Below are 18,273 nucleotides of genomic sequence, written 5' to 3'. Positions count from 1 at the left end.
GTTCTGACTAATAATTTAATTTAACCCTAGTGTATATGTGTGTGTTAATACATGTGGTAGGGAATATACGTTGTAAACTCCATTGTGGCAGGAACTGATGTGAATGCCTAAATATTTTCTGTAAAGTGCTGCGGAATATGTATGAGCCGTAACTAGACCCCCCCCCCCCCCATTTTTTAAATAGGGACATAAGATAGTGCACCTAAAAAGGGCCATGGCCTCATGGGGAAGGGCCAGGTCAGAGATAGGGGAGGCCAGGAGATGCTGGAGATAAAAGAAGAGGAAGCTACAAGTGAGACTGATAATAAACAGGAAAATTGACAGGCCCAAACAGCGCCCCCTGCCCTGTGGTGCCCTGTGCCATGGCACAGGTCGCACCACCCTAGTTACGGCGCTGGCGCTATATAATTAACTGCTAATGAAATATGTATCTTATTAGCAGATTCACAAATGGATTATTTTAGCATTGCACAGCTACAAATAAAAACATAATTCAATATTGTACAGTTTGTGCATACTGCAGGTCCACATGAATAGCTTGGAAATTTCAACCAAACTATTTGTCCCTGTATTCAGCTATTTATCTCCAAAAAATAAGAATAATGTTGAATTGGTGGAATTTACAGACCTGGATGCATGTGGTATTTTGGTATAATTGTTGCATTCTGACATATCTCACAAATTTTCTATTTTTCTCTTTCACTTTCCACGAAAATCTTCCGACTTCATCAATCCTACACAATCTCGTCACTTTGCTCATCAGAACCCTGCCTCATGGAGAGATCACGACGATGCAGTATCCACGCATTCTGCCGGAACGCCGGGTCCCTCAAGTGGCGGGCATGCTTCACAAAGTGGAGACAACAGCAGTGAGCAAGGTATGACCCTTTTTTCAATGTATGGTGTGATTAACTAGAATTGCCAGCACTACATAGAGTGAACTGAGAGTTATTTATCATTCTAGATGCATGCAGTCCACTCTCATCTGGTCTGTAATAGCCGTGTTTAAAAAATATATAAATATATATTGGCAGCCATTTGTGTTTAATTGAATGTTTCGTGTTACACTTGGATCTAGTAATATTATGAAAAGCCAGATAATGTATACATTTCTAATCATGTGTTTATCATAAGGGAAGAGACAGAGTGGTAAAAAGTGTCTGAGTTTTATCATTATCTTAGTGAGCAAAATGGCCGCTCAGATAAATATTTGTTTTTTGTTTCTTTTTTGCTACTACTTATTAAATAATGAATATTAGATGTTTGTCCGTCAGCAACTTTTCAGTCCAGTTTCCTACTGGTGATGTTTCCTGTGGATTTTGTGTTGGTCATATGTAAGATCGCTGTCACGTCGCCTTACGTATGTGCGTGATACATTTATTTCAGCTTGTTGATGTGATTTGAATCTTCTGCTCTTTTTTTTGTAACACACACACATCATCTGACCCCTTTAGTTATTTTGCATTTGACATTTACTGTTTGCAAGTGGTAAGATACACTAGTATGATGTAATGATCAACATTATTATTCTGGAAAAGAGGGATTATAACCCCATTAAAATATATTTGCCATACAATGACTCCCAATGTCATGATTCAGCATGCTATTACTGATATATGTTTTATTAGCTGTTTGACATTGTGTAGCTGTTTGATATGTTATACAGAAGTGTAATAATTCTTGCTAGTGAGAATGTGTTAACCTTGCATTGCATGAAACCTTAACTAGAGCACCAGAATTTGGGAACATGGAATGGTGGTAAATGCAGTGTTTGTGAGCAACAAGACAGACATAAGACACTTACAGCATTCCCACATACATCTTTGGGGAGATTTATCAAACCTTCTAAAGAGTACCAGTGGAGATGTTGTTTGTAGCAACCATTCAGATGCTGGCTATCATTTTTCTAGTACAGTGTAAATGATAGCTAGGAATCTGATTGGTTACTGTAGGCAAAACCTCCACTGGTTCTCTGTAGAAGTTTGATAAAACCCTTATATAATTTATTGTATGTTTCAGCTAGTTATATGTATGTCATAACATGTATATTATATATTAATATATTTCAGCTCTTGGTCATTTGACCAAATTGCATGGCTAAATTTAAAATGTCTAAATTCTCTTTGAGACTGTAAGGACTGTATGGAATGTGCTTGTTGTGTCGCTTTGTACCCCTCTGTACATTCTGATCTCCTCTGCGGTGTGTGGAACCTCACTGAACTCTATGGAACCTGTCTGTTCTGGTTGGAATGCTCCGTTTGCTCTTCTTGGAACATTGTGGATGTGTGTGGAACTTGCCATGGCTGTGTTGTGTGCCATGTCTCAGGCCCTGATTGTTGTACAAGGTTTTTAAAAGAACAAAACTGAAAGAGAGTGAAGTATATCTCCTGCCTTTAACTTCATATACGTCGGATTTTAGTAGCAAACTGTGAAGTTTAAATAGAAAGCGCATTTGGAGGGTCACCACTAGCAACAACTCTCATGCTCTGCATGCTGTCCCGCTTGCATATGAACAAATGTTTTTGCTGCAGACATGTTTCCAGGGTTTTGCTAGTAATCATTGGACTGTTTATTAGCGTAAATATGTATTTTTAAAAATAAATAAATTATCTTACAAAAAAAATTTTTTTTCCCCTAAATTGTTCCAAAAAGGAATTTAACTCCTAATGGTATATTTACTAAAGTGCGGGTTTTTAGAAATGAAGTTGTTGCCCTTAGCAACCAGATTCTAGCTATTATCTTCTAGATTGGTGCTAGATAAATGATAAGTAGAATCTGATTGCTATGGGCAACAACTCCACTTCTAAAAATCTGCACTTTAGTAAATATACCCCCTAGTTTCTCATACCCTGTAAAATGTTCTATGCTCTCTTATTATAAGTAGTTAATATGCAATCTGTTAGCACTAGCTGAGCATCTGAAAGGTGTTACTAGGATGGCTGAGCTATCTGTAAAGCTATAGAAGCCAATTTATTAAGCTATGCATTTTTCCACGTTCATTAACATCTGTTATCGCCGCTATTCACAGCAATAATAGATTAATTAGCTTGGCTGTTTATCATTTAAGTCATGTCGGAACATTGCATCAAATTACTTTCCCCTATTATAAAAGCTCCTTCACCGCTAGGATATCGCAGGACTGAAGGTGATGTTTGTACTGGGCATGTGCATAAACATTACAGCTGCAGAAGGCTCCGAAAATTTCTGTCTGGTGAAATTGTAACTTATAGGCTGAAGACGGCGTTAGCTGCAGCGGCCAAGTTTGAAAACAAGCTTTTTTGAGCTTGGTAAATTTCCCAAGAAAAAATGGGGACTGTGGTAACCCGCGTTACTGAGCTGAACATAGGAGAAATGAGATGACTCTGCGTTCAGACTTTGGTAAGTAGCAGGGATATTTAAATCATGATTTTGGCCTGAGAAATGGCATTACTTACTAGGTCCCATATATTGGAAATAATCATGCAGAAGTTCACATTATTAGAAATGGCCAAGTTATGCCAAGTTGGAGAGTGTACAGCACTGCTTATACTAACAGTAGCATAGGAGAATTCCTTGGGATGCACATGAGGAGGGGGGTGCAATGGAATTCTTTACCCTCAGGAACAGGTTTTGCTAAACTGCCCAGAGGGTTCACACACAGATCACACATCAGATTCCAGCGCATTATTCACACACCAGTGCTGCAAGCTCTTTATTTGTCTTATTATTCCGTTAAATATTTGTTGTAACCATGTACAGGCTCCACTTACAGGCACTTGTCAGAGAGAGGCCCCTCTATTACAGGCACAAGTCAGCTGTGCATCGCTGGCTGTTGGGCAGTGGGCCTGCTCCCTCTTACTCACCGTGTAGGTCTTTTTTTTTTCATTTCCCCCCCCCCCAAAAAAATGTAGGCAAATCTATTGAATGGTAACTATTTACTCAGGCAATCTGTACTGCCGATAAACATATATCGCTGTACGTATGTATATACGTACAGAATGTGATAGGAGATAAGACACACCTAAGTCTGCAGTTTTCTTAGTTGCAGTTTTCTTAGCTGCTGTAAGACTCCCAGACTTTAATTCAGAAGATGACAACCTCTGAGGTAAGATATATTCCAGGACTACAAACTACAACGCAGATTTATTATAGCTGATAGAAATCAGTACATACATTTTCAGACTGCAGAAAGCCAAATGGAATTCTTTTATACTTTAAGATCACGGAAATGAAAAACAAAAATCACTGATTTCATTCAATTTTTACATAATTAATTGTGGATACTGCTGTCCCCATATATCTCAATGGGACAGCAAAACGACCCAATTTGTGTATACTTGGGCGATCCTCTCACCTGAGCAGTGCTGTGTAGAAGGCTACTTCATAAAAAAAAATTAAGGGTTAACCATGTGACAGCATTAGCAAAAAAAAACCTCATTTGGGCATAGACTGAATTCCAAGACAGGCTGGGACAGCAACTGCGGAGTCCTGGAATTACAGACACCCCTTCACTGCTGCACCCTACTTTATCACTTAAGTGTTAACAGCTGTCTCCTTCCATAGGTTCCATCTCACACTGTGAGCAAAATGTGCATTGCTCTGTTGAAGAGCAGACTTCAGTTTTCATTATGACACAATATTCTCCCATGTTTTGAGCTGTCTTGAGGATTGCTTTAATTTTTTTGTAGGATAAAGTAATTTATATTTTATTTTTTATGACAGACACGCAAATTGTCACATGCATCAGACGAGATGGAATCAGACCAGTCCATGCCAGAATATAGTTTGTTACAGCTAAAGGCCCTCATTCAGAGCCACTCGTTAACAGCAGTACGCTCGTTGCGTTCCGATGTTGAATAACCGCGCATGCGTCGGTGTAACACTGCGCATGTGCGTACTGCAGATTGCGAGTTTTTTTGGACTCGTTCCTAAAATAGCGTACAGGAAGTGACATGTCAAATGTGATTGACAGAACAGGGCGTTTTAGGGTGTTGACGAGGGTGGAGATGGAAAAACGCAGGCGTGGCGAGGCGTTTTTGGGGCGTACATACATTAGCAGATGCGAGCGTAAAATGTGTACGGACCGACTCCTACGTCACTGGATGATCCTCTTTCCCTTCCAAATGCTCGCACAGCTTAGGGTCTGGATTACTCGACCACATTGGCGATGGCCTTCTTCTCCGTCCCTGGACTCCACGATGTTGTTGCGATTAATCGCGGGCGGGCAGAAAAGCAATTAGTGTTGGATTGAGAACCGGCTTGGTATGTGTTTTGAAATCAGTTTTTTGGGATAGCACAAAACGTACGCAGGTGGAACTCAGAGCTGCTAATGTCAGGATGACACAGTCAATTTGCGTACATTTGGGGGGGTTTATTTGGGCAGCAATTTGGTGGTTAGGGCCTATTGTAACAATAATTTCATCATGTTTTCAGTTTCGCACCATTTTATTTGTGCCTCTTGAATTTGCCGAATTATATGAATTTTTAAACGTTCCTTAAAGAGCCCTTTTTTTTTTTTTTTTGGCCGAGTTTTTGCCTTTTGGCCCAGGATTAAATGTAACCCATTTGTACAATAATTTCACAATCCAATGTCATTGTTTACTTTCCAATTTATTGCTCAAACAAAAAAACTTATTTTAAAAATTTTGGGGACATCTTTTTTGCCCAAAGATATGTTCCCCAATCAAACAAATTGGCCCAACATAACTGTTGACATAAACATACATCAAAAAAATAAAAACATTTCACAAGAAAGGAGAGGGAAGTTTTGACCCGAAAGGAATATGAGCCAAGCACAGAAGGATTGTGGGAAAAGTCACCATTGCTGTCACCGTTTTTTCACCCGTTTGGATGGGGGAGGGAGGGCGCCAGACCGGGTCCGGGATGTCATCGGGCTGGCCTGTCCAGAGGCAGATGTTGTGGCCTCTGGACTAGGCACAGGGCTAGGCACATTTGGAGGATTGGCTGATGTTGTGCCAGAGGTGGAGGATCCTGATGTTCCGGCAGGAAGGGAGGTCGGCTCCACCATGTGCTGGCGAACGAGCTGCTCCAGGGCATTGGCGATGCGGATGTTGGCCCTGGTATTTTCCGCCAGGGCCTGACCAATGGTCTCGTTGGCCGCAGCATTTTGCTCCAGGGCCTCAGCCACCCGTAGCAGACTGGCGTCCATCCTCTGCAGAATCTCCGTATGGGAATCCGATTTGAAATTGAGTTCTGTGAGGAGGGCCACTGCCTGCGAGGGGGATTGTCCTGGACTGGCTTCTGCAGGGTCCTCAGCCGGATGTACTGGTTCCTCCCCTGCAGAGCCAGCAGAAATTCGGCGGCCAAGGCTCCCCTCTGGAGCAGACTCATCCGCCTGTGTCTCTGTTAGGAAAAAAGAGAAAAGCCTCACATTACAATCTACATATTGGCACAATAACATTTCAGAGTTGATGACATCCAAAGATTTACCTGGGACAACATGAGGAGCCGCAAAGTCTGGCATGTCCGTATCCATGTTGGACACGCCAAACACCTCCACAGGCTGCACACACCCCTGTGCCAGCTCTTCTAAATCCGTCAACTCCAATGACACAGTGGTGGGACCCCCACCTGTCCCCCTTGCATGCCTAGCCCTGTCCGCGAGTTTTTGTTTTAAGCGATATTTGAAGTCGCCCCATCTGTGGGAAAAAATGGAAGCCATTATCCTTTGGTTTAAAATGGGGTTTGTTTTTAGGGGGGGCAAGGGTTTACTTACCGCCGTTTGACATCCCGGGCTAGACGGACATAATCACCCACCCTATTGACAGCAACGGCTACCTCTTCCCACATTCTCCACTTCTGGCTTAGACTCATATTCCTGTCTGCCTGTGGCAGGATGTCCACACACTTCTGGATCAAAACCTCCATCTCCTTTCTTGTGAAATGTGGCTGCCTTTTTTTTTTGGCCGCTTTGGCCGGAATACTGGGCCCAGCAGCCTCTTCCATGTCATTCTCCTCACCTATTTGTGTAAATTTACAGAATTCACAAAATCACAACTTGCCTAATCTTATGTTTCAAATTAATCATTGATAGAAAATGCATGAAAGACTTACCGCCTGACTCTTGGGCATTTTTTCCCTGGTCTGTCGCCATGTCTGAGGTCCAAACAAGAAATACACCAGAATTTGAATGTGTTTTCGTGATGTATTTATACATGCGTCCTTATTTTGCGGCCGCATCATTGATTGTGCGGCCCTATGATCCCTCCTTAATTTGTGCGGGAAACGAAACACTATTTATGGCTTGGTGTGTCTCAAGTCGAGGTGGCGTTTTTGGATTGTTGGAGGTTATCTTGGCTGGAGTTTATTGATTGCGTAGAAAGGAGTTGGCGGTTGGAGATTCGTTTGTTGGTTAGATTTGCGGTTTTTTTTTCCGTTATCTTTGTTGGTTTATATTTTTGGGACCTCGTTTCTTGATTTGGTAAGTTTTGTGAAGTCTAACTTTTGTTCAATTGTTGTTTCATTGTGTTTCTTATTTTTTGTAAATTTTGGATCCATAATTTCTTCTATTTTAGATTTTGTTTATTTTCGACCCAAAAGACCTTTTGATTTTGACTCTTATATATTTGCTCTTGGTAAGTCCATTTTTTATCTTGTATTTGCAAACTAATTAGCGCATTTTTAGTAGTTACTCTTGTGACTTGTATTAGCGAACTAATTAGCGCATTTTTAGTAGTTACTCTTGTGACTTGTATTAGCGAACTAATTAGCGCATTTTTAGTAGTTACTCTTGTGACTTGTATTAGCGAACTAATTAGCGCATTTTTAGTAGTTACTCTTGTGACTTGTATTAGCGAACTAATTAGCGCATTTTTAACAGCTTAATAATCATTCTAACTTTTTGGTGGTTTCTCTTTCGCTTTTTGTGCCAACATTTCGACCCATTTTGATGTACTGTGTTAAATGTCGCTTTGCTGTTTTGCTAAATGGGTGTTTGGCGTATTTTAACTTTGGTCTAGCACAAAATTTGTAAACAAAAATGCACAGAGTGAAATGTGTCAAGTAATTTTGGTGTTTATTTTCAGTTTGGACGTATCATGACAATACCCCGGCATGTAAGCAGCAATGGATGGTATCATCAAGCTAAGTTGTTTTAATATAGTTTTGGGGTGGGTCAAAAGCCTTACTTTAAAATCTTTGAATTTCAGGTTGATCTGGGGCGGATTGTTCTGGCCATGCTCCCGAAAGCCGACCAACCTCAATCTCGTCCCAGGCGTAGGCATCGTAGGCATGCAAGGCCCCAGATATTTCGAACACGTGTCACCCTTTTTGGAATGCCCGATGATGAGGTTTTAAGACGCTACCGTCTACCTCCCAGAATCATCATAGACACTCTCTCATTAATAGAAAGTGATCTTGAGCGGCAAATTGACAGTCCAACAGCAATACCACCACTTACGCAATTTATGGCGGTGTTACATTTCTGTGCCTCAGGATCGTTTCAAACAACGGTGGGAATAGTGGCGGGCATCTCCCAATCCTCCTTTTCCCGGATCCTGAGGGCAGTGATGGAGGCACTTTTCAAGCACCTCCATCATTTTATTCAAATGCCTTTGGATATGGGTGCCCTTAGTGTGGCCAAGGCCAATTTTTACCAAATAGCTGCCTTCCCACACATCATAGGGGTTGTGGATGGTACTCACATACCACTTCAGCCTCCAGCCCGGCTGGAGGCCATATTTAGAAACAGGAAACACTATCACTCCCTGAATGTAATGGTGGTATGTGATGCCTCCCTCCAGATCCTGTCCCTGAATGCTAAATTACCCGGAAGTGCACATGACTCCTTCGTCATCCGGCAATCAGGGATATGGCACAAATTAACCAACCTACAAGCTGGTGATGCGTGGCTTCTGGGTAAGTGGAGACCTTTAGTACATAACAATGTTAAGCTTGATACACAGTGTTCCTGATGTTGTCAATTCTTTTCCATAGGAGACAGTGGATATCCTTGCATGTCCTGGCTGCTCACTCCTTATTTGGCTCCCACACCAGGCCCACAAAGTGCATTTAATTCCGCACTTACAGCCACCAGGCAAGTGGTGGAGCGCTGTATCGGCCTTTTAAAAGGCCGATTCAGATGCCTCCACCGCTCTGGTGGCGAGCTCATGTATTTGCCGGATATGGTGTCGAAAATTGTGGTCCTGTGTGGGATATTTCACAACATCGCCATAAGGAGTGGTGTCCCAATGCAGCCAGAGGATGCCTTACCTGAGGATGGCCCCCCCGAGGTTGGTCGGAGGTCAGTATGTGGGGGGGCCATACGCGATGATGTGGTGGCCAGATTTTTTAGGTAAATTTGAACAAAACAGTGTTTTAACCTAATGTGTTTGTGTTTGTTTGCGAACATCTAATTTTGTTTTCTTTTTTTCAACATCTTCGGTTTGTTCACATAATCTTTGGCACTACAACGCTCACTACTTCATGCTACCCTTACCAAACCTGGATCTGCTCATTTTGGGAATATATTCTGGAACCCATATCGCAACGCCATGTTTGTGGAATCATTTTGGCATGGTCCTTCCTCAACCAGTTCTTGATTTGTTTTTTTTTGTTTTTTTTTTATTGGGTATGTGTTGTATTTGAGATTCTCACTGTGTGTTTTTTTTGTGAGTGACCACTTTGATTTCTCAGTTATGTTGTGAATAAATGTTTGGAGAGTTAAATGTTCTTCCTTTTTTTGGACGTTACCAGCAAGTTTAACCAGGTTAACACACCTTACATTTGACTAAGGGGTAATCCAGTACTGACGCCAGTTGAGCAAAAATGAAATATGTTTTCAGGTTCCCAACCCACACCAAAAGGAAGCCTGTCCAATCATTTGGCTTTGTAAGATTCGCCTAAGCAGCTTGCCCACCAACTAGGAACCTGTAAAATGTAGAAATATCTAATTGCCACTACACACAAAAAGGGAAATGACATTGTTACTGTTATGTGTTTCTTGAGGGTGTTTTACATACAAATACAAAACCCAATCTAATTTTTAAAAAATGCAAAACCTTGCAGGAACAGTCTACTTATGTCAGGGTTAACTATCTCTGGTTTTGAAAAAACGAATGAGGCAGAACGTATATTAGAAATAAACAATTTATTTTGAAAAAGATAAAAACAAAAAAAAACTACTGCCGAAGGATGCCAGACAGCCGGTCAAGGGCCACAAGCACCCCAATTACATTTTGGCGCATGTGTGCCACACAATCTTCGACCTCTTGCCGACGCCTCTGTTCCTCTGTGGGTGAGAAAAGTGTGTGGATTAATCAAACAATAGGGAATCCACATTAAAAAAACAAAAACACAACGAAATCACTCCAAAACCAAAATTTAAAAAAAAGGGGTGCTGCAAAAATTACAAGGCCTATGTAGAAATACCCACAGGTGTGATATGTGTATGTTGAAATCAGCAGGAAGAGGTAAAGGCAAACTGCTAAATCACCAAAAAAGAACCCAAAAATCACGAATAAAGGAACGACACATGATTACATACAAACAGTTTGTGGTTAAAAAAAACGCAAAAGAAAAACATACCGGTAGCCAAAACGGCAGATCCCGAAGTCCCTCCATCTTCATCCTCGGAGGAGCCTTCATTCCCCAAAGAACGGGGCGGGGTTATCACGGACTCCGGGGAGGGGGTAATTGGAAGAGGGGTGGTTGGAGGAGAGGGGGAAGGGGGACGGAGGGGAAGGAGGCCCGACAGTTCCGGGAGAGGGTCTTGGAAGGCTTGGGAGGAGGGGGGAATAGGGGAATTATTTGGGGTGGAGTGTTGGCTGGGGGTGGGTGAGAGTGGGCGGGACCGCCGTCTGGCCGGACGGTGACGGCGTAGTCTTGCCTGTCCCCCTAAAAGATGTCAAACAAATTGTGGTTAGTTTCTGGCCAAATCCTGCCCAAATAACATTTTAAAATCACCCACCACCAACAAAAAACATGCAAATATGAGTAGAATGAATATATCAGAAATAGAGGGAAAACATGCACACGCAGATATGATGAGAATGAAAAAATAGGACAGACATGAAAACATGCACACGCAGTTTGCCCCACAAAGACAAACATGAAAACCACAATACATAACACTTACTTTCCACTATCTGCATGCGAAAGCATGCCAGCAAGCGGGGCGTTCGCCGTTGCAGGTCAGACCACCTGCGCTCCAGCTGGCCGATGTTGCGGCGTGAGCCGAAGGAGCGCAGGCGGGCCCGTGCCTCCGCATACGCGGAACGCTTCTGCCGGTTGGTGATGGGTGGAGGCTGGCTGGTGATACGCCGATCCATCACCTCCGTTAGCACCAGCAGCTCGCGCCTGGTGAATGCGGAGGCTCTCATGATGGCAATGGTGTTTTTCTTAAAATTCATTTTTGATAAAGTGTGCCAAAAATTTCTGATTGGCTAATGTAGCTTGGAAATTAACAGGAGCAATTTGATTGGTTAGTGTATGAGTTATGTGTTCGACAGGGCCAGAAATCTCTGGAGAGTTATGATAGGCTTGATGCAGTGACATGCGTAAGCAAATTTAAATAAAGAAATGAACCCCGGAAAATATGCGGGGATCCACAGCAATAGAACAATTGTCTCATTGTGGCTAACATGTTTTTTGAGCAATAAAAGCGAATGTTTAAGCCGTACGTATTCTGCGGGTAAACACAAACACGGACAAGAGTAAAGTTTCTTGCATTGTGTTGAAAATAAAAAAACATTAAGCTAATTGATACATTGATTGGCATGATACGATTGATGGAGGTAGGCAGAATAAAGGAGCAGGTAATCGACATCTGACATGGCCACTTCCGGTTTATACTTGTGCGTGCGTTCCCTTCAAGCCATTTCGGGGATGTACGCTCGCTATTTTGCACGCTCGTTAGTTAGAGGAGGGGTCGTCTGAGTTTGGGGAGGATTTTTAGATGCGATCGAAAATACGAGCGAGCCCTTGAATTTAAATATTTTTGTACGTACGCCTAACGTACGTGCGCCCGCTTGCGAGTGGCTCTGAATGAGGGCCAAAATGTGTTATTTATAAACTTATTTACACCAAAGCTAAAATATGTTGTAAATATCTGCATTCTCTCAATGCAGCAATGTATTTTAATTTGACTGCTGTTTGACATTTCCAGTGAATAATACGTTCTGTGCTGGCAGTAATTGAGGCAAAAAGGATACTTTTGAAATAAGTATACTTATCAGTGCATTCATACACAGGGCATTTTCATAGCTGAGAGCTGTATGTGACGTTTCGCTTGAGTGACATATTATTTTTGCAATATTACAATCTATATTTTAGGATAACACTTTTGAAATTATAGTACCTGTTAACAGGGGCGCATGAAGAGAGGAGGGGGTCCGTGTGCAGTCTCAATGCGGGCCCACTTCTCTCTAGTCGGTGGCGCAGGTTTGTAGACTCTAGTACTGTTCCAGGCCACTGCGTATATGCAGGTCTCTGGCAACTGTAACAGGGAAATGATACTGTAAGTGACCTATTGGCTGGAAGTCATACTTACCTACTTTTGAAAAAGCATTTCAGGGATATTGTGAAAACACCACCTATGAGAGCGTGTTAAAGTGGACGTGTACTGCTACAGCTGAGAGGCGTGTCATAAAATGGACTGGCATCCAAATATAAACCAGCCCAAAAGCAGTCAGTAAGATCTATTTGTTGATGAAAACACACTGATACTTTTCAGAAAATGCCTAGGATCATTGTGCCTTATAACCAATGCAGGGAAATGACACTAATGATCCCATTTGAATGTATAGATCTCTGTTTTTTTTATTATAACAGCTACACAATGGGGGTAAGGTGCAATCAGGGAGATTGCTAGACTTTTCAGGGAGATTGCTACTATTTCAGGGAGTCTCCCTGACAATCAGGGAGAGTTGACAAGTATGATGTAAGTTAGACAGTATTTAGGTCAGATAGTAAGTAAAGGCCCCCATACATCAGCAATTGATTGCAGCAATCGTTCAATTTGCAATCGATTGTGTATAAAAATCTTTCCCTTTTTCATTCGATTGTGGCAATTCTGCAATCTGCAGTCGATTGAAAAAGGGAAAGATTTTTATACACAATCGACTGCAAATTGCACGATTGCTGCAATCAATTGCTGATGTATGGGGGCCTTTACACATCCGGGGCTGACTCTACTATTTGGCAACTTTAGGCAGCTGCCAAGGGCGCCCAGATCTGGGGGGGGGTACAGAGTCTGCCCATCACAGTATTAATGATGCCTCGAGAGAGACGTTCTTGTTGTAATAAATGGCTGTGGAACTTCTAAGACAACGCCTCTTCACTTTCACCTAATGGGCTGGAAAGTGGGTACTGGTGGTGGTGGAAGGGGGCTGTTTAGCAAGAAGTTTTGCCTAGGGTGCCGATAAACTTTGCACCGGCCCTGAACATTTCTTAACTGTAAAATGGGTTTAATAAACCTCGTGTGTATAACAAAAATAACAGTGGAAATTAGTGCGCCCTAAAGAATTGTAAATGCTGCCTGATCATTTAATACCGACCAAAATAAGCCATTTTCTTTGCGGCTTCTTAAGTCTCTAAGTTAAATATAACTCTGATTTGCTAGCAAAACTATTTCAAAATATATTCAAGTTCTGAATTCTGAATGGCTGACATTTGGGCTTTTTAATATTTCAAAGTTATGCAAATACCTTTTATTTTACAGCTTAATCTAGTAAATCTAGAATGTCAGCTCTTTGGAGCAGATAACTCATCCATATTTTGTGTCTATGCAAGTCACTCATTATTTAATTGCGGTTACCTTGCAAAACGTATTTGTAGTGAACCCTGCTCGTCCCATTTACTTTTAAACTATAAAATGCAAATACTGTGGGTGAAGCATTCTCTTATTCTATATGTTAAGTTACTTGGAAACCACAGTGTTGTGAAAACGCAGATTCCTTTCTCTCAGTCTTTTTTTTTTTCTTTGTGGAAGAAGAATTCTCTTGACGCCTGTTAGACCTTAATTTAAAGGTATAATTAAACTTGAATGTAGCCTCATAAACAAAAGATAAACAATAAAGCAGCCGCATTCCCTGCTGCTTCATAGCTTTGTCAGCCAGCTGTTTTTGGCCTAGTGATTTTTGCTCTGTACGCCAGTGAGTGCTGAGCACCATGGACACAGGTCAGGAGAGTCGCGTTCCTGCGTACAACACTTTCACAACCCGTTTTCATCACTTGAGTTTATTAAATTCCTCCGAATGCAAAGGATGCGGCCTGGCAGGGGATGGTCATCAGGCTCATATGAGATTTCAACATAATCTTTCTCTGCTAATTGGTAATTTTCCTTTGATTTGTTTGTGAAAGTTATAAGTTGCACAGAGTGGACAAATGGTGTGATGCTGAGTTGAACACTCAAATTAAAAAATTAAAAAAAATTGAAATTAAATGCACATAAAAATTGTGAATTAAGCCTATATGCTAAGTGAAACACATCTGAAGATGAGACCTGCTTTGAGTCCCTTGCATACATATCATGTTTATGCATACTTGCCAACCTTTTGGCAGCCTTCTCTCGAAAGCAGGCAGCGAGGGCGGCACTGCATGGTGGGGTTCGGCAGAGGTGGATGGGTCTGGGGATAGTGGTAGGTGGGGTTGGCGATGGGCAGTTCTGAGGGTGTGATGATGCGATCATATTATCGTAGCTCCGCCTTCTGCTATGCAATGTGAAGACTATCGGCATTGTAGAGCTAGGGGAGGAGCCACGATGCCGCTATTCAACGATAATTGCATCATCGTCCGCCTGTGCTGCCCACTTCACTGGGGAAGTGGGCGCTACGGACGGGAGGCCCCAGCCCCCGGGAGACTTGTCCACCTTTCCAGGTGGCCTAGAACGAATATAAGATACAATTATTCCCAACCAGGTAGAAAGCAGAAGAAACGTTTAAAAAAAATTGTTTTTGAAAGCGAAAAACGCATTGGCTATAATACAGCAGGTACTATATTCCTTCTCCTGAATGAATGAAAGTAGCAAAACATTCTAAAATACACCCATTAAATTGCAAAATATAGACAAGTATGCTTTCTAGACACATCCGTGAGACTCCCAATTTTTCCGGTAGTCCCTCGGAACCCTGGTAGAGTGGGTGTATCTCCTGCATCCACCTACTTCCTAGTGAAGTAGGCAGGAAGGGAAGAGTAATGCAAGGAACTGCGGATCTGTGTGGCAGGGACAGGGCCAGTATAACACAATTCTATGACAATTGCATCATTTTGGCTCCGCCCTAATTTGAGGGATTATGACACAAAATAAATGTCTTTCTCCTGAAGAGGAGTTCAAAAAAGTCGGTAAGTGTGATACAAAACAAATAAATGTATTTGCTCCGCTTGCATTGAAACATTTTATGTTTAGGTGCAAAGTTGTTCCATTTTTTGTTTTGTGTGAATTTGTTTTTTTATCAGTGGAGTATATTGATAGTAGGACACTGTGACAGATAGGTTTAGGGTTCCCGGGGGGAGAATTAGGTTAGGCAACCCCCGGGAGGTTAGGTTTAGGCTAGGGGAAGGAGGGGTTAGGCACCCCCAGGGGGAGGTTAGGGTTAGGCACCCCCCCAGATGTGTCTAGAAAGCATACTTGTCAACTCTCCCTTATTGTCAGGGAGACTCCCTGAAATAGTTGCAATCTCCCTGTCTCCCTGAAGGGGAGACATAATCCCGACCATCGGCTTCCCGACTGCTTAATCCCGGCAAGGCACTAATAACAGGTGTCGAAATCCCGATGCCTCTCAATAGACCTACGCCGGGTGTTAGGCTCCCGGTGTAGGTCTAATGAGAGGCGTCGGGATTTACCGATCGAAGGTAAGCCGGGCGCGGACAGCCGCGCGCGGGGGGTTAGGTTTAGGGTTCCCGGGGGGACTTAGGGTTAGGCACCCCCCGGGAGGTTAGGTTTCGACTAGGGGAAGGGGAGGTTAGGGTTAGGCACCCCCGGGGGGAGGTTAGGGTTAGGCACCTCCCCAGGGGACTTAGGTTTAGGTTGTGGGGAAGGGGGGGTTAGGTTTAGGCACTTAGAGGGGGGTTAGGGTTAGGCACTTGGGGGGAGGTTAGGGTTAGGCACCCCTAAGGGAGGGTTAGGGTTAGGGGGTAGAATTAGGTTAGTTAGTACTTACCTTAGGACGATCAGGATTTCCTCCTTTGTCGGGATTTGAACCGCCGACCATATACATTAAAAAAAAACAGAGCTATATACATTTAACTGGAATCCTTAGTATAATTTCCCTGTATTGGTTATAATTTAGGCACAATGATCCCTATGGCTACATGCATTTTCTGAAAAGTATCAGTGTGTTTTCATCAACATGTAGATCTTACTAACTGCTTTGAGGCTCATTTACATGTGGATGTAAGTCAGTATTATGACACGCCTCTCAGATGTAGCAGTACGCGCCCACTTTACCGCCACGTGTTGCTTTCACAATCTCACTGAAAAGCCTTTTCAAAAGTAGGTAAGTATGCTAGAGAGTAGGTATGTTTTGTATGCATGGTAAATAGCAGCTGTTTTTGCATCTAGCCTACAAATGGTGGGCAGGTGTATTTCTACACTACAGTGTAAAGGTGGGTACACACGGTACGATTGTGTACCCAGTAATGCGACCCACGATCCCAGGCCGGCATATCAGCGGTCCGTACACACTGGGCGATCCGGTGCCCGATATAGGGCGGCCCCCGCCGCGTAGTGCTGCATGGGATCATCAGCCGCATTGTCTGATCTTCATGCATGTACAAAAGATCAAGTGATGTGGCTGACAACCCCACGGGAGCGCGCACCACACAATGTCATGGATACACACTGCAGATTTTAAACGATTTGTTGTTCCAATCGGTTGAAAAGGGCAAAATCGTTTAAAACAATGATCTGTCATAATAAAACTTATGATTCAAGCTAGCACAATGTACCAATTGGGACTTCTCTGTGACAGTATAGGACAGGGGTGGGGAACCTTTTTTCTGCTGAGGGCCATTTGGACATCAGTCGGGGCCATACCAGCCGCTGTGCCGGCGAGTCGACTGTGTTGACACTATGTGTACCCAGCTTAAGGGACACACACACATAGGATGACAGTTGCCCCCACCCCCGGTCCAGGGGGGCCCACACCACACACCCTGCACCCATATACTCTAATACTTACTTCTCCGAGGTCCTGCATCGGGTGCCTCAGTGATGCACAAATCACCAGGAAAATGGCCACCGCGCCATTTCTCTGGTGTTATGCGCAGTAGACACCGGGCACACTCTAGTGCCCAGAGTCTACCGCTGCTGTCAGTTCGCTGACAGCATCCGGGGACAGAGGAGGTGGCTCAGACAGGGACGGAACACGGGCCCTCTCCTCTCTTGATACACCGCTGCCAGGAACCCTGCAACCTCAAATGCTGTGGGCGACTGCCTTCAAGTGCGAGAGTGTGGGACCAACTCTACACGAGACTATCACCATGTCCCCCTCCAGCGGCCCTGCCCGGACCACCCCACAGGTTCCTATTCCTACCGCTGAGGGGTATGCCCGCTACACTGTTTCTTCCGCCACTGAAGGGGATGCCCACTGTGCTGTCTCTGTTGCCGCTGAAGGGGACACCCGCTGCACTGTCTCTGCTGCCGCTGAAGGGGACCCCCCGCTGCCGCTGAGGGGGAGAGAGCCATAGCTGGCCAGGCCTGATGAAATGATCTTGCGGGCAGTATCCAGGAGGTTCCCCATCCTTGGTATAGGAATGAAAGACTCACAAGGGGCGATTCAATTATTTTATAGGGCGCTTAAACAAATGAGCGCCCAATGGAGCAATTCAATTGTTGCTCCGTTCGGGAGCACATAGCCGCAGTTAGTCACATTCTGCTTGCAGCCACCTGAGGTGGTCGAGCAGAAATGTGCGATAAGTCGGCTGTTTTGGCGCCCAAAGCAGTACTGTAGATGGGGTTTGCTGCTATATGTCACTAAACCCGATACTTTCAGGCACGCACACAGAATTGCTTTGTTGGCCACACATGGGAGTGGGCGCACCTGAAGATGCGTATAAAACTCTGCATACCTTGGTATATACGCATTATTTCTATGGGGCCTATTTATCAAATAAATAAATAAACACCCATATTATGTATCTCCAATATCTGCTGAGGTCCCTCCATTTCCAACAACAGCCATTTCTATGTGGGCTGCGAAGCTGTCAGATGTATTAGGCTCTGGAATGCAAAGCATTCTGGAGTTTGGCCCCGCAGCTAAGCCCATGGGCGCGCACACATACACACACAAAGAAAATGGCCGTGGGCGCCCAAATTGAGCAACAATTGAATTGCTC

General features: G+C 43.5%; 1 protein-coding gene across 6 annotated transcripts in view; it reads left to right on the top strand.

The window, feature by feature from the left end:
- The window catches only part of MEIS2 (Meis homeobox 2), a 166,141-nt gene that overhangs the window by 27,804 nt on the left and 120,064 nt on the right, over nt 1–18,273 (top strand). For all 6 annotated transcript variants that reach the window (XM_088456581.1, XM_088456579.1, XM_088456582.1 and 3 more), the window contains exon 7: nt 764–878. In XM_088456581.1, the coding sequence (XP_088312707.1) occupies nt 764–878 (115 nt within the window). The remainder of the gene's footprint in view (nt 1–763; nt 879–18,273) is intronic.

The sequence above is a fragment of the Taudactylus pleione genome, unplaced genomic scaffold (assembly GCF_031769625.1).
Source record: "Taudactylus pleione unplaced genomic scaffold, aTauple2 ptg000707l, whole genome shotgun sequence".
NCBI lineage: Eukaryota > Metazoa > Chordata > Amphibia > Anura > Myobatrachidae > Taudactylus > Taudactylus pleione.
The sequence above is the reverse complement of the archived record's forward strand: the minus strand, read 5'-3'. Positions and strand labels throughout refer to the sequence as shown.